This window comes from Acinonyx jubatus, chromosome C2, assembly GCF_027475565.1.
Source record: "Acinonyx jubatus isolate Ajub_Pintada_27869175 chromosome C2, VMU_Ajub_asm_v1.0, whole genome shotgun sequence".
In the NCBI taxonomy this organism is placed as follows: Eukaryota; Metazoa; Chordata; class Mammalia; order Carnivora; family Felidae; genus Acinonyx; species Acinonyx jubatus.
This window is the reverse complement of record NC_069384.1, coordinates 150,993,948-151,008,953: the sequence shown is the minus strand read 5'-3', so window position 1 is coordinate 151,008,953 and position 15,006 is coordinate 150,993,948. Positions and strand designations below refer to the sequence as shown.

Below are 15,006 nucleotides of genomic sequence, written 5' to 3'. Positions count from 1 at the left end.
TAATATGCTACATTATAGCTATAGTATTTAAGGTGACCAGGCAATTAAGAACATGTCAGAGCTGTTTAGTTTTGAAACGTGTTAGCAATCTTTTCATTCTCCGATGTCATTTTGCTAGATCCAGCTCTATCCACTTCATGAAGGCCCACCTTAAAAAAAGCGAACCCACCACCCAGCTTCAACAGTTGACATCTCTGGGCTCATCTTGTTTTGCCTGCACATGTCTAGCCCTTATTATCCTCAACCCAGAATTTACTTTGTTGTAGAGCAAATCCAAGAAGTCTCATAATTTCTTCCCTAAGTATTTTCATGTATTTTTAAAACAAAAGACTCTTTTTATTTCTATAAAAATATAACTACATTTTCATGTTCACCATCTAAAAATGTAATAATTCCTTAATACCACCACCTATCTAGTTTCAGATTTTGCCTTTCGTCTCATACTTTTTCCCCCTTCTCTGTGAGTCAAGATCTAAGTAAGTTTCTTTCATTGCAGTTGGTTGACATGTGACTCTTAAGACTTCTTTTAATCAGTAGGTTCCATTGCCCATCCCTCCCACCCCGTGTCTCTTTTTCTCCATTGTGATTTGGTTTTTGAAGAAACTGAAGGTTGACGATCTTGTTTTGAAATTTTGTATAATCCCCATTCACTTGGTTTGTATCTGTCCATTAATATCAGCCATCCGGAAGAGTCACAGCATAAACCGAGGTTTGACAAACCCCACAAGTCATAATCTTAAGATCATGAAATAGCTGTCCCCAGATCTTATTTTTCAGGAGACAAGTTGAACCACCCTGTTTTTTGTTAGTCGCAAATGACCGATTCAGTGTATAATATATAATGTATAATACATAATATCCCTTTTCCCCTTAGTGACCTTCATTTCATGTGTAGATTATCCAGAGAGTGGGAGGACAGTAGCAGTTAGCAAATTGGAGGAGTTGGGGTGGCACCAGAGACTGGCACAAGAGGAAAGAGAAAAAGCAGGCAGACTACCACAGTCTTGGCCCATCATTGTGGCAGCAGTAACCTTCCGCCTTCAGTGGCCTCTGAGGCTCTCCCATGTTCCAGCACAGATCGATAACCATAGTTCATGGTAGCCCTGAGCCAAGTACAAAAGACTGTATTGTGTTCATTATAAACTAGTTACTGAGATAGGGAACATTGGAGCAAACACTTATAGGAAGATTATAAATCTTTTAACTAAAATGTGTTTTTAACACTCAAAAGTTTGAACTTACTATTAAAATAATTTTTCATATTAACAAATACCCTGATCTGCCGGGTAACCAGAGTTGTTATAGTATATAGTGTAGTATAGAGCACAGAGCACACACTTCAGTTTGTGAAATACTAAAATAATTCTTATGCTCTACTTAGTACGAAATACTAGGTTTTCTGCCTTTTAAGTGAGTTTGATATGTGCTATCGATGATGCAGCTTTGTTATGCAAACACTTCAGTGTCTGCACTTCTGTTTAGGGAATGGTAATAGCAGAGACGAAACGTCAGATGCACGAAACCCTGGAAATGAAAGAAGAAGAAATTGCTCAACTTCGTAGTCGCATCAAACAGATGACTACCCAGGGAGAGGAGTTACGGGAACAGAAAGAAAAGTCCGAAAGAGCTGGTAAGAACTCAGGGGTTATTTGTTTTACGTTAGAACTCAAAAGTCATGTAAAGTAATCAACCAAACAACATTGAGAGAAACTAGTTAACTTTTGATACTGATACAGAGATTCTGTATAAGATACCGAACTGTTCCTTAGAGGAGGAAGGGGCTGGTGGACTGCAGCCTGTGGGTGGAATCCAGCCCATGGATGGCCCATTTGTAGGACTCTCAAGCTTAGAATGCTTTTTACGTTTTTCTATAGTTAGAAAAAAGAAGAATATGTGACAGACACCACGCGTGGCCCGCCAAGCCTAAAATGGTTATCGTTTGGCCCTTTTATAGAAACGTTTGCTGACTACTGCCTCGGAGTATCAAACTTCAGGTTGACAATTTTGGAACTCCCCAAGTAGGCACAGCAGTACACAGCAAACAATTGCTGCCCTACAGATGCTCTAGGGTAAACAAAGAGCTTAAGATAGAGTATAGAAAAAAGTCTAAGATAAGCCTTTACACATAGCAGAGTTAGTTTTGTCACAACAAATGGAGGCCGTGAAAGTGTAGAGACCAGCATAGTATTCCACAAGGTGCGATACTGAGTAACATGAAGAAAGAGAGGAGAGAGCAGAGTGAATGAGCACTTCGGGTTCGTGAGTCTGTGAGTGTTGAGTTGGGCCTCCAGGAATGAATAGAAGGGGCCTAGGCGGAGAGGTGGGGGCAGCACACATTTCAGTTACTACAAGGTCAGCGGCAGGCACGGTGAGTCGAGTGGGTGTGTGAATCGGCGGCAAACAGTTCTTGCTCGAGTGGGAAACGAAGTTGGATTGTGAAAGAACGGACTGTTAAAATGTTGAAAGGTGAGTAGCTCAGCTTAGACTTTGGTGTACAAGGCAACAAGAAACCAGTCGTAGGAAAGCATACTGTGATGGAAGCTAGTGTTTTATATTGAAAAGAAATGAAGTGGGAAGTCAGACTTAAAAAAGCAAAGGCAGAAATCTGGGCGTGAAGGACTGAGAACTTGGGCCACCTTGGCTGGGATGGGTCTGGAAAAGAGAGGAAGAGTAGAACCTGCCAAATTTGGTGTGTGATCAACTTTCAGGGGCAGAAAAACAGCAGAAATCTAAGATGACTCCAAGGTTTGAAGCTGGGGAGACTGAATGAAAAGTGAGAAGTCAGAATAGGAAATCTAACCGGGGAATTTGAGGAATAGAGTAAAAGGAGGGGTTTGCTTGGATACTTTGAATTTTCTCAGCCATGAGCTTTCCAAATGAAAGTGACTTACAGGAATTTGGAAAAAGACACTAGGGCATTTTTCAGGACTCCGTAGCCTAAGGTTGAAGCCCGTGGTGACGTCTGTGGGAGAGAGCGGCTGATCTCTCTGAAGGGTTGAGTTTTGCCGCGGTACGAGCAGTGGGTTGCTGTGTGTTAGCACAGCCGCGGCTGCTACTATGACTGTTGGCCAACGTTTAGTTTTTCTTAGGCAAGGCTCTTATAAATGCTTTGCTTGTATTTTCTCGGGTGTGTACATGCATTCAATCCCCTCATTTTCTTTGAAATAGGTACTATTATTACAAATAGGAAAACCCACGATCGTGGAAGTTAAGTAGTTTGCCTACATTCAGGCACGAGAGAGTGAGTGTGTAGTAGGTTTTGAATCCACTCATTTTGAGTCCAGAGTCTGTGCTCCGAACCGTAGAAATGTAGAGTCTGGCAGAGAAATAAGCGAGAGGGGAAAAAGTTACACAAGAAGTCACAGGAATTGTGGATAGTTGTGCTTTTGGGGGAATATAAAAACTGTTTGCAGAAGTGCGAGAGAGGTAGGTTGAAGATTTTAAGAAAGGTCTTCAACTTTGGTGAGGATTTGACTCCCAGGATGCAGTTTCAAAAATGATTTTAGAAACCAGATTATAAAATTTAAGGAGGGAAATGAATTGGATGAGAGAGCTATTTGGTTGACACCAGATGTGCTCATAAATATCTCTTTGAGGTGTTTTATTGGTAAGTATCTGGGGAATATAGTTAATGAATTTGTTCCCAGTAAACCCAAGAAAATATCCCTTCAGAGAGCATTAATTGACAGCAACTGTCAGAATATAATCTCTGAAAAATTACCGGAAGCAGTTTGAGGGTTGTGAGACATTGTTAAACAGGTTTGCTTTCAGTGAATAAAAAACCTAATGTATGGTCTCAGTTTCTCATAGCAAGCCTTACCATTTTCAGGACTGTTTTTGTTGACTAATGTAACCAGTCAAGAGAAAATAATACTGTTTAGGGGGTTAAATTTTTTTTTAAATTGGAGTGTATCTTGGGAGGAGGTAGAAACCCATGACCCAGTATCAAGTTGAAAGAGGTAAGTGACAGAAAGGTAGACAAAATATGTAGTTAATTCACATGTAGGGCTAACATTTCACAGGCTCCTATTCCAGTCAGTTCATCAGTTAGCATAGCCTTCCTTTTCTTGCTTCTTCAGAACATGGTTGTATTTTGTCTTTAAATGGCATTTTCATAAAACTGTATTTTGTGTAAATATTTCATAGCTTATAGGTTGAGAAACTTTTCTGTTTCTGTTACTGTAAAAATATCAAAACTTAGTAAGTACTTAAAGAGGGAATTATGATTTAAAGTTATTTAATAGAGACATTAACTTTGGAAAGTCTTTGGATCACTTTGTTGTAAGTGTTTTTATAGATATTTTAGAAATTATATTTGTAGTCCCAATTATTGGACCGTGACAGAAAGTTTTAACAGACTCATTCTGCATTGAAGATACTGCCCTTTCAATCTATAATGAAAGCTGGTTTTGCACTGATCTTGAGTCTGAACAGAACTGTTGAAATGTAAAACAGTGTTTAGTTCAAATAGAAAATGCCTATGCCAATTGACAGAAGAATTCCAATTTAGTGCTGAGAGTAGGAAAAGGTGTTTGTAAAGGAAGTAGAGGTTCCATATGGTCTGTGAACATTATCTGGCACTTGGAGAAGTCTCTTCCTCCGTGAAATATTTGTCTTTCTCTTTGTTGAATTTAAAATTCAAAGGCTAAACACATAAAAGCTGGCCATGGGAAAGAAGCATTAACAGCATTAATTAACATCGTTAAAGCTTGTAGTTGTTAAAGATTTTTAGAAGTAAATTTGTCTACATAAAACAATTATAAGAGAATATAAACTCTCCTAATGCATTTTTAGCCGTAAAAATTTAACTCTATTTAGTAATTCTTGGCATGTGGCCATCAGTAGACAATAGTTTATTTTTTTGGCTCACGTATTTTGGAGTTACAAACGAGGTCAAGTGCATTTCCCACTACTTTTCTTGGAAAACAATCTATTGCACTAGTTCTAATAGTTTTTCTAAATGAGCTGTGATGCCTCCCATATGTTAGAGGACAAGGAAATCGGCATGGCTTTGATTTTAAAAAGAACAGTTCTATCCTAAAAGGCTGAAACTATGTGAACGTGGTGACCTGTCTCCTTTGCAGTATATGCTGTATCAACCTGTGTTACTTACTGTCCTCCCTAGGGGAGAGGAAGCTGGGCATGGTTTTTGACGTATGGTACTATAGCACTCTTGTTTTGTTAAAATTATTTATTTTAGTGGATAAAGAAAACCAAAGCCAAATCTATTTGTTAGAAGCGTTTTGCTACAATTGTTGATAGTGTTCCTTTCTAGCTGTAACTTAAGAACAGATGGCTGTATCTTCAAGTAACCAGGTTTTAAACTTAGAGAAGTCTGGTGGTTGAGCTTTAGTTGCATAATGCCGTATTTTAGATGCTAGGTATTATCACTAATTGTCTAGAATATTATCAATTCAGCCCAACACCAGTGCAGAATGTTACTGCTGCTTAAGTTCACACTAGGTTTTGGCTGTTCTGTATGTGTGCATGTGTATGTTTTAAGTGTGGGCGGGGTGGGGGGGGAGGTAGCTGGCTAGTTATTAATACAGTGTGTTACAAAAACATTGGAAAATAGAGAAAATGTAAGCACGTCGCTGTTGTTTCAATACACTTCCATTTAGTCTTTTCTCCAATCCTTATTTTTATATTATTGTAATCATATTATACATATAATTTTATATGCTCCCTTTTTTCCATTTAGCATTATATTAGGAGTACTCTTACATGTTGCTAAAATACTAACATATTTTAATGGCTGTGTCGGAATGCATGTACGTCATTTACTTAACCATTTCTCTCTTGATCAACATCTAAGTTATTTTATATTTTTGCTGTTATGAATAATACTGTAACAACTCTGTGATACAGCTTATTCCATCTTTGAATTTTTTCTCAGGATAAATTCTTACCCGTAGACTTCTAGTCTTTTTTGTAAGTTACCTTTATGTATTTAAATATAGCCCCTACAAAAAATCCACACCACAGTGTTAACTGCCCCCCTCCCCCTCCCCCTTAAAATGTTCTTGCCCATAGTTACGTAAAATGAATAAAATATTCTGTTTGGATTAGGAAAGTTTCCAGAGTGCTTTCCAGAATATCTTTTGTAAACCTTGTTTCCCTTTCATTTACCCTGTCTTTGCCTAAGTCATGTGTTTTATATGATTGGCTGCATTTAAACACTTAGATGAACTCATAACATTCTTTGCTTTTTTATTGCCATGTTGTGTTTGTGCAGGAAATAAGTTTTTTATTCATTTGTGTGGTATAGGCCTAATGTCAGATATTCAGTGGAATATATTTATTTGACATTCGAAGGACCCTCTTAATAGAGTTCATGTAGTTCAATAATATGTAAGATTTATTCATGTTTATATAATAAATGAAAATCACATGTGTATTTAAGTGCTTTGTTAGTTGCTGATAATTTATGTAACACAGTTTTCTTGGAGTCTTAAGTCTCACAAAACATCTTATTTTTGTGCATCCACACATGCCAATAAGTGAATCATGGTGCCTTTCCCAAGCCTTGTATGAACAGGACTGGGGTAAGGGCTGATTTTTTTTTTTCTTATCATGGGTACTTAGAAAAAGCTTTATCAAGAAAATTCCATGTTTCTCAGGCAAAAAAGTATGAATCAAAGTAGAGTTTAAATCTGTCATGTTCGATAAGTAATATGTACCTATTTTGGCACTAAATGTATACCTGACGGAAAAATTTATTATTTTAAACGGAATTAGATTTTCATTCATTATAGGTGGTTTATTTAATAGCCGTATATTCATGGTACTTGATATATTTCTACAGCAGTAGCTGTGCATCCTCATATTTCCATAGTCTTGTCATCTTGCACTTACGTCCCTGGCAATGTCACTGTTACTGGAAAGCATCGGGAACACATTTCTTTGCTACAGAATCATATTTTCATTCCTTCTTTTTTATCTGAGTGTAGTTGACGCACGATATTACATCAGTTTCAGATGTATGACCTAATGATTGGACAAAACTATACATTATGCTGTGCTCACAAGTGTAGCTCCCCATCTGTTCTCACACAGTGCTGTTACAGTACCCCTGACTGTCAATCATATTTTTGATTTAATTAATTTTACTTGTCTTTAGTTACATTTTTCAAGATTAGCCTGGTGTTTTCAAGGTATAGATAAGTTGCATGGTTGATGTAAGGATTGCATGAACATTTGGATAGATCTGTAAAATTAAAAAAATTTTTAAAAGTCAGGGCACGGTCCGTCTATAGAGTGAACCTTGTTATGTATTTTGGAAAGTGGCTTAAAGAGTAGATTTCCATTGCAAAGGTGATCTTACATTTCTGAAGGCCCCAGGTTGTATATGTGTTGTACTATCTGGTTCATACCACTGGGTGGTAGTATTATTCTCTTCTACATAAGCTCTAGACAAGTGGTTTTCAAACTTTCTTCATCTCGGGAACCTCTTTACACTGTTAAAACTTACTGAGGATGCCAAAGAGCTTTTGTTTATGTGGGTTACGCGTAACGATATTTGCTGTATTAGAAATTCAGACTAGGAAATGAGAACATTTCTTAGTTCATTTAAAAATACCAATTATAAACCTGTTACATATTGGCCTAAATGCTTTTATAAAAATTACTAATGTTTTTTAAAACAAAATTTAGTGTGAAGAGTGGTCTTGGTTTACCTTTTTTCTTATCTCATTGTTTGGCTTATAATAAGCGGATTTTCCTGCCTATTTCTATATTCAATCTGTTGTGATATGTTATTTTGGTTGAAATATATGAGGAAAATCTGCCATTATACAGCTATGCAGATATGTATTTGGAAAATAGACGACCTCTGAAAGGGTCTCAGGACCCTTGGATCTTTGTACCACACCTTGAAAACTGCTACTCTGCACTTTTGCTTTTGTTCGCAAAAGAGCCTTGACGGTGGGTTGGAATTCTGATAAAATTCTCTTTATTGCTTTCTGTTAACTTGCATTTCGTTCATTTTGTAGTATTGCCTGTTTTTTTTGTTTTGTTTTGTTTTGTTTTTGTTTTGTTTCTGTTTCTGTTTTTGTTTTTTGTTCAATAACCTGAATTTCAGCAGTTCTTTTGCTGGGAGAGAGACGCAGGCACTGGCTTACTTATTCACTCTTGATGGTATCAATCAGCTTCTTAGGGTCAACAGTTAATCTACAGCTTGGCGGCCTTTCCCCACCTGTGCATCTGTGCTTATTCCCTGCAGAGGGAGTAGAGATGGGCCTTCTTACCCTTCGGTAGAGCGTCCTCTGGGATAGAACCACGAACAGGAGCACTACCTCGATCTCGGCGTTCTGGCAATTGTTATTGCGATTGGTCAGGAGTTTGAGGATGAGGAGAGGCAGAGGTGGTGAGCGCCAAATGTTACATTCCTCCTCGCTTCGCCCAAGGTTTATTCCCCAGTCCCTTTACTCCTTCAGCCGCCTTTTCGTCAAAAAGGGTCTTTTTGACACCCAGTGCCTACTAGCTACTAGCCAGTAAATGTTCGATGAGTGAATGGTTGGATGATTGGTTAGCTATAGGTGACCAGCCTTTCTCACTTAAATTTAACGCCGGCAAGCATTTGTCTGTTCTTGGAATCCCCGTGGATGTCAATGAAACTCGTCTGAAGTGGAAGGCGAGGAACCTGGTGATAAAGTAATGGCCTCCCCTGGCATTTTACTTTTGACAGAGGACCCTTCTTAAGGTTTATTAAATTTTTGCCTAGAAACGTTTTCAAAGTTTTGTTTTTTTTTTAAATTGAATACAAAGTGCCTGAGATACATTGAATTTTGCTTTGGAAGAACACCGTGTGTTCTTGCAACATGTGGCGGCAGCCTGTGCTTCGCCTTCCCATTGTCGTGTGCTGTGACCGTGGTTTTCCTGCGCACTCTTGCATGTTGGCGGAGGACTTGTCGGCGGTGGCTGATGCACGCTTTCTTTCTCCCCGCTCACTTATCCTTTGTTGGCGACTAGGAGGTAAATTATGTAGACGTTCAGAACATACTTCTTCAGTACTCACGTTAAAATCCTAGCATAGTTTCATTTTGGGAAGAGTGGGAGATTCATCTTTGGAGTGTTACCAGCTGTGGACACCACTTTTCTGCATCCGATGGTAATAAGATCAGAAGGTGAGACATTTCTGGTTAGTAAGCAAACTCTCAGTGTAGTCTCCTTCAGCGTTGAGCTGATGGGACTCCTTGTTGGAGGCACGCTTCCTGCCAGGAAGCGGCTTCACTGGTGGTACGGGGTAGAATCCAGGTGGATTTGCAGTATGACAACCCCCCCCCCCCCCCCTTTTCTGGATACTTACTAACATTTCCATAGAGCAGAGTGGAGATGGAACACGGTTGAGTTTTTGTGTGTCTCTCAGAAGTGTAACATAACTGTGTTTCGTTGAGAGTTAGAAGCCATCAGGAATTGACCGATTCAGAAATTCTGGTGTAGTAAGATGCATTACTGTCCAACTGAGCTGGATCAATGTCAGCAGTCTTAGAGTTTTTAAAAAATAATGCAAGGTGAGGATTATTCCTTAAATAAAATTTGAAAGTTCTGGCACCAAGCTTTATATATTCAAGTTGATTTATCATCTGAGGGGAAAGTTGGATGCCTTAGTTTTTGCATTTGAATGAGAATGTTGAATTAAAAAATTTCGAAGATTTCTTTCTAGGTATAAAATTACGTGGTTCTCTGACATGGTAGCAGAAAGGGGGAGATAAAAAGAACGCTGGAACCGGATCTATCCTATTATTTATTTCTTTATTAAAAAAAAATTTTTTTAATGTTTATTTATTTTTGAGACAGAGAGAGACCGAGCGTAAGTGGGGGAGGGGCAGAGAGAGAGGGAGACACAGAATCTGAAACAGGCTCCAGGCTCTGAGCTGTCAGCACAGAGCCTAATGCGGGGCTCGAACCCACGAACCGTGAGATCATGACCTGAGCCGAAGTCGGACGCTTAACCGACTGAGCCACCCAGGCGCCCCGAGATCTATCCTATTTTAATCATTGTATGATGCATAATCAAGTGACTTAGGAAAATGATTTCAGTGGATGAAACACTAAAATTAGAATGTAATAGAGGAGAATATTCTAAATTTTACTGAGTGTGGTTAGAAAACTGAATTACTGGAAAATTATTTCTGAATAGGAACTTTGTGACATACATTTTTTGTTGTTTCCAAAGGTGAGAGCACTACATCTATTTTTGTACTGTGCTGGATTCTGGAATTTTAAGAATGAAAATGAGGAAAATTCACTTGGTATTGCCTATATACAGTTTTATTTTGCTTAATCAGGACAAGTTTTTCATTTAAAACTTGATTTGTTGGACGAATATCAAAACTACCTTCAGGTTTTCCAGAGCCTGATTTCAGAGATTTCTGTAAAGTGCTTAGAAATGCCAGGATACTATTTGACATGCTGAATAATAGTACTAATGAAACAATGCTGGTGACATCCAAGCATTAAAAAAATTCTTTTTCCGTTTTTTTTCTTTCCCAGATTTAAACCATCAGCACAAACTGAGCAGTAAGCACTTTATTACAGAATTTCTTTCCCATAATTGATCACTTGACTTTAGGAAACTGGTTCTTAAGAAATTAGGAAACTAATTTCGTGTTAGTAACAAGAGATATTTCTTGATGCTTGATGCTAACATTTACTATAGTAAAAGAACATCTAAAGAAAACAAAACCAACATTTTCCTTTGGATATTTTGTTTTCCAACATATTTATATCTGAGAATCTTGGTGTTTGCAGGCAAATACTGGTAAAGTTAGAGCAGGAATCTTTAAAAAAATTTTTTTTAATGTTTTTATTTATTTTTGAGAAAGAGAGAGAGAGAGAATGAGACTGAGCAAGAGCAGGGGAGGGGCAGAGAGAGAGGGAGACACAGAATCCAAAGCAGGATCCAGGCTCTGAGCTGTCGGCACAGAGCCCGACATGGGGCTCGAGCTCACGGACCGTGAGATCATGACCTGAGCCGAAGTCGGCCGCTTAACCGACGGAGCCACCCAGGCACCCCCATGAGCAGGAATCTTTAAAAGAGGATGTCAGCTAATTAATAACCTTTTGAAATTTAAAGCATCAGTTTTTTACATTGAGCATATAAAATGAACAAATTGGACAGGTTTAAAACATTTTTTTAATTAAAAAAATTTTTAAGTTCATTTATTTATTTTGAGAAAGAACGAGAGTGGGCATGAGTGGGGTAGGGACAGAGAGAGAAGGAGAGAGAATTCCAAGTAGGTTCTGCACTGTCAATGCAGAGCCTGACACGGGACTTGAACTCACAAATGGTGAGATCATGACTTGAGCCGAGATCAAGAATTGGACGCTTGACTGACTGAGCCACCCAGGCACCCCTGAACAGGTTTTTTTTTTTTAAAAATCAAGATATATGGTTGCTAGAGAAGTTATTTTTTTAAATGTTGAGCGAAGTACGTTGTGTTTCCCAGTTGTTACTAGAGTACAGCCTTTCTCATGCCTTTTTTTTTTTTTTTTTTTTTTTTTTTGTACTAATGCAACTTACCATTAAGAAAATGCTGTAGAACAGCTATTTGTCTTCAGGTATGAAATTCCTGTGCCCAAACCACTGTCTGTTAAGGTGAAGCCAAGTTGTGGTTAGTAAATGGGCTTTTTGTTTTTGAGATGCCATAGGTTAAAGTTGCACATTTCTTATACCACTGAGGGTAAAAATACTATAAATATTAATGAACTGCCTCTCCTCTGGACATAGGTTTCTTGATAGCATTAAACACCCATCCTGAAAATTTGTGTTTTATTGATAGTCCATCTCTGTGGTAAAGGGAGCCGGGTGTCTTCTGTGAGGACTAAAGAAAATAATCTAGGATGATAATAGCAGTTCCCACTGCTATTTTGATAGCATATCACTGTGCCGGTAGAGAGAGAAACACATACAGTGCACACATGCACACACATACTTGTGCACAGATACATCTACACACAAGCACACGCACACATTTTCAGTGCTGAGTTACCCAGTTGTTGTACCCACCCTATCTGGTTTTGTTGGAAGCTGGGTGAGCTGTTGGCCTCCTTAAAGATAATACTGCTGTATCCTAGATGATTGTTTTTGCAGGGCCTGAATTCTTCTCTCACACAAGGACACCCTGCTGGTAGAGCCGTGTTTTTGTTTTTGTTTTTTTTAAGTTTGTTTATTTATTTTGGGAGCGAGGGGAGGAGCGCATAAGTGAGGGAGGAGCAGAGAGAGGGGGAGAGAAAGAATCCCAAGCAGGCTGCACGCTGTCAGCACGGAGCCTGACGCAGGGCTCAGCCTCATGAACCGTGAGATCATGACCTGAGCCGAAATCAAGAGTCGGAAGCCTAACCCCACTGAGCCACCCAGGCGCCCCTGGCAGTGCCTTTCTATATACAGTTGAATCAGTAAAGGTTTCTTTCTAGTCAGTGGCCCTAGTTTGAAGCTTATGCAAAGGGTACGTTTCATGTCATTATACATCGTTTAAATATGTGATTCAGCTGGTAAATGGTAAAACAAAAACCAAAAAACTCTGCTCTTTTATTATATGGTTAAGAGGTTTGTAAAAACAGGATCAGTCAAAGAATAATTTTTCCATTCTTAAAAATGCCCTTGTGAGTATATAATAATATTACCTAATTATTGACAATAGGTAAGAACTCCATAGCAAACAAGAAAGCAGTTGAAATTACATCATACAGAAGGAGGAGTAAGTCTTCATTTCTTTGCATTTGCTATCCGTAAGGACACTTGTAGGCAGAAAGTGTGGGGAACCATTAGTAATTTAATTTTTTAGCAAACTCCTGAGTTTAAGTTCATGTAAGTAGTCTTAAGATCTGAATCCAGAATTCAGTGACAAGCTGATTTCAGTTAACTGGACACTTCTTGCGGCTTTGTGGAACGGCTCAGAAATATCTCTTGGCTTAAAACAAAAATGAGTGTTTTAACCTGTCTTGCTACTGCTGCTCATAGTTCCCATAAATTGGACATGAAACACTTTAGCTCAATGATAGTATTTCTTGAGATACTTGTTTTCTGCTGTTTTCCTTATAGCTTTTGAGGAACTTGAAAAAGCCTTGAGTACAGCCCAAAAAACAGAAGAAGCACGGAGAAAAATGAAGACGGAAATGGATGAACAAATAAAAGCTATTGAAAAAGCAAGGGAGGAGGAACGCACCATTCTACAGAACGAATTAAGTCGGGTGAAGCAGGAGGTTGTTGATGTGATGAAAGTAAGAATCATTCTAGATTGAAACAGGCTACAGCAATTTTGAAACTTAAAGTCTTATGCTTTTCCTACAATTTTTGACTGTAAAGAAGAATTAATTTATGTTTTAGACCTTGACCATTTTGTGAGTTCAGGATATAGGAAAAAAATCACTTTGATAGAGAAAAGAATTTATATCATTGTGGATATACTTTCCAGAGGTAGTCTCTGCATATAATTTCTCTTTGCTGTTTTATAATCTCTTTTAAATTTTTTAACACAAAAGATAGTATGTTATATATACTGTTCTGTGTGTGTGTGTGTGTGTGTGTATGTGTATGTATATGTATATGTATATGTATATATATATATACACACCGCTTAATGTGTTCCATATCGTTGACAATTGGTAATGATGCCACATTTGAGGTTTTGGTTTTTGTTATGCTGCATTTGTTTTAAAGACTGCTCAGGATTTCACCGTATGAATGTTTCATAATTTAATCCGTCTTCTGATTTTTTCATTTTCTGTTTTTTTTCATTTTCTGCTGTTGCAGTTGGTGAATATCCTTATCGTATTTGCTCACATGTATGTTTCTTTAGGATAGTTTCCTAGAAGTGGAATATTAGGCAGAGATTATGTGTACTTTCAATTATTGCATAGTTGCTACAAGCTCTGTAGAGGACACTTTATACTCTTCAAGTGATGCATTACCTCACAAGGATGGTGTTGCTTTTTTTTTTTTTTTTTTATCTTTCCAAGATGAAGAGTTAAAAGAAAATGACATTGTAGTTTTAATGTGTTTATCTTTTTATCAGCATGATAAACATTTTTTATTTTGAGAGAGCAGGCATGCACACATGTGCAAGTGGTGGAGGGTCAGAGAGAGAGGGAGAGAGAATCCCAAGCAGGCTTCTCACTGTCAGTGTGGAGCCTGGTGCAGGGCTCGAACTCGTGAATTGTGAGATCATGACCTGAGTCAAAATCAAGAGTCAGATGCTTCAGCACAGAGCCTGGAAAGGCTCTGTGCTCAACTGACTGAGCCACCCAGGCACCCCTGATAAACATGTTTTTATATATTTAAAAGGAATTGGTAGTTTTTTCTCTTTGAGTTGCTTGGTCAACTCTTTAACTCATTTTCCTTTTGGACAGTTGGTCTTACTGATTTGTGTAAGTTTTTTACGTATACTAGGAATTAGTTCTTTGACTATACAGTGCATTTATCCAAATAATTTTTTTCTCTCTCTCATTTTAATTGACTTTGTTTATCACTTATTTTTGCTTTGGGATTGGTCTTTTGTTGTTTTGTTGGCCATGTAGAGATTTTTCTATTTGGATTTTTGTTCTGCTTTTAAAAATACATTCTCACTGACATCATTTAAAAATTCTACTTTTTTTATGGCACGTATGTGCTTTCGTTTTTTATTGTTAAATCTTCAATCGAATTGGAATTTATTTGGTGTAAGGAGTGAGGTAGGGATCCAACTTTAATTTGTTTCCAGGTGACTATAATCCATGTTTTCCCTTTTGACATGACGTACTACTTTATTTCATCCTAAATTGTTGTGCTACATATTGGTCTCTTTCCTGAATTCTCTGTGCTATTCCATTGCTTTTCCTGACTATATGCCAGTATTACACTGTTGTAATTACTCTGGTTTTGTAATATGTTCTATTGTTTGGTAGCCTCCCCTTATTGTGCTTATTTTTCAGAAGAGTGCTGGCTATTCTTGTGTGTTTATTTTGTCCACCGGACCCCTCCACCCGCATTCTGTTGGTAGTTTTGTTCCGTTACATTAAATTTTT

General features: G+C 38.0%; 1 protein-coding gene across 11 annotated transcripts in view; it reads left to right on the top strand.

Moving 5' to 3' along the window:
* The window catches only part of GOLGA4 (golgin A4), a 118,829-nt gene that overhangs the window by 55,122 nt on the left and 48,701 nt on the right, over positions 1 to 15,006 (top strand). For all 11 annotated transcript variants that reach the window (XM_053221705.1, XM_053221704.1, XM_027040657.2 and 8 more), the window contains 2 exons: positions 1,483 to 1,630; positions 13,046 to 13,224. In XM_053221705.1, the coding sequence (XP_053077680.1) occupies positions 1,483 to 1,630; positions 13,046 to 13,224 (327 nt within the window). The remainder of the gene's footprint in view (positions 1 to 1,482; positions 1,631 to 13,045; positions 13,225 to 15,006) is intronic.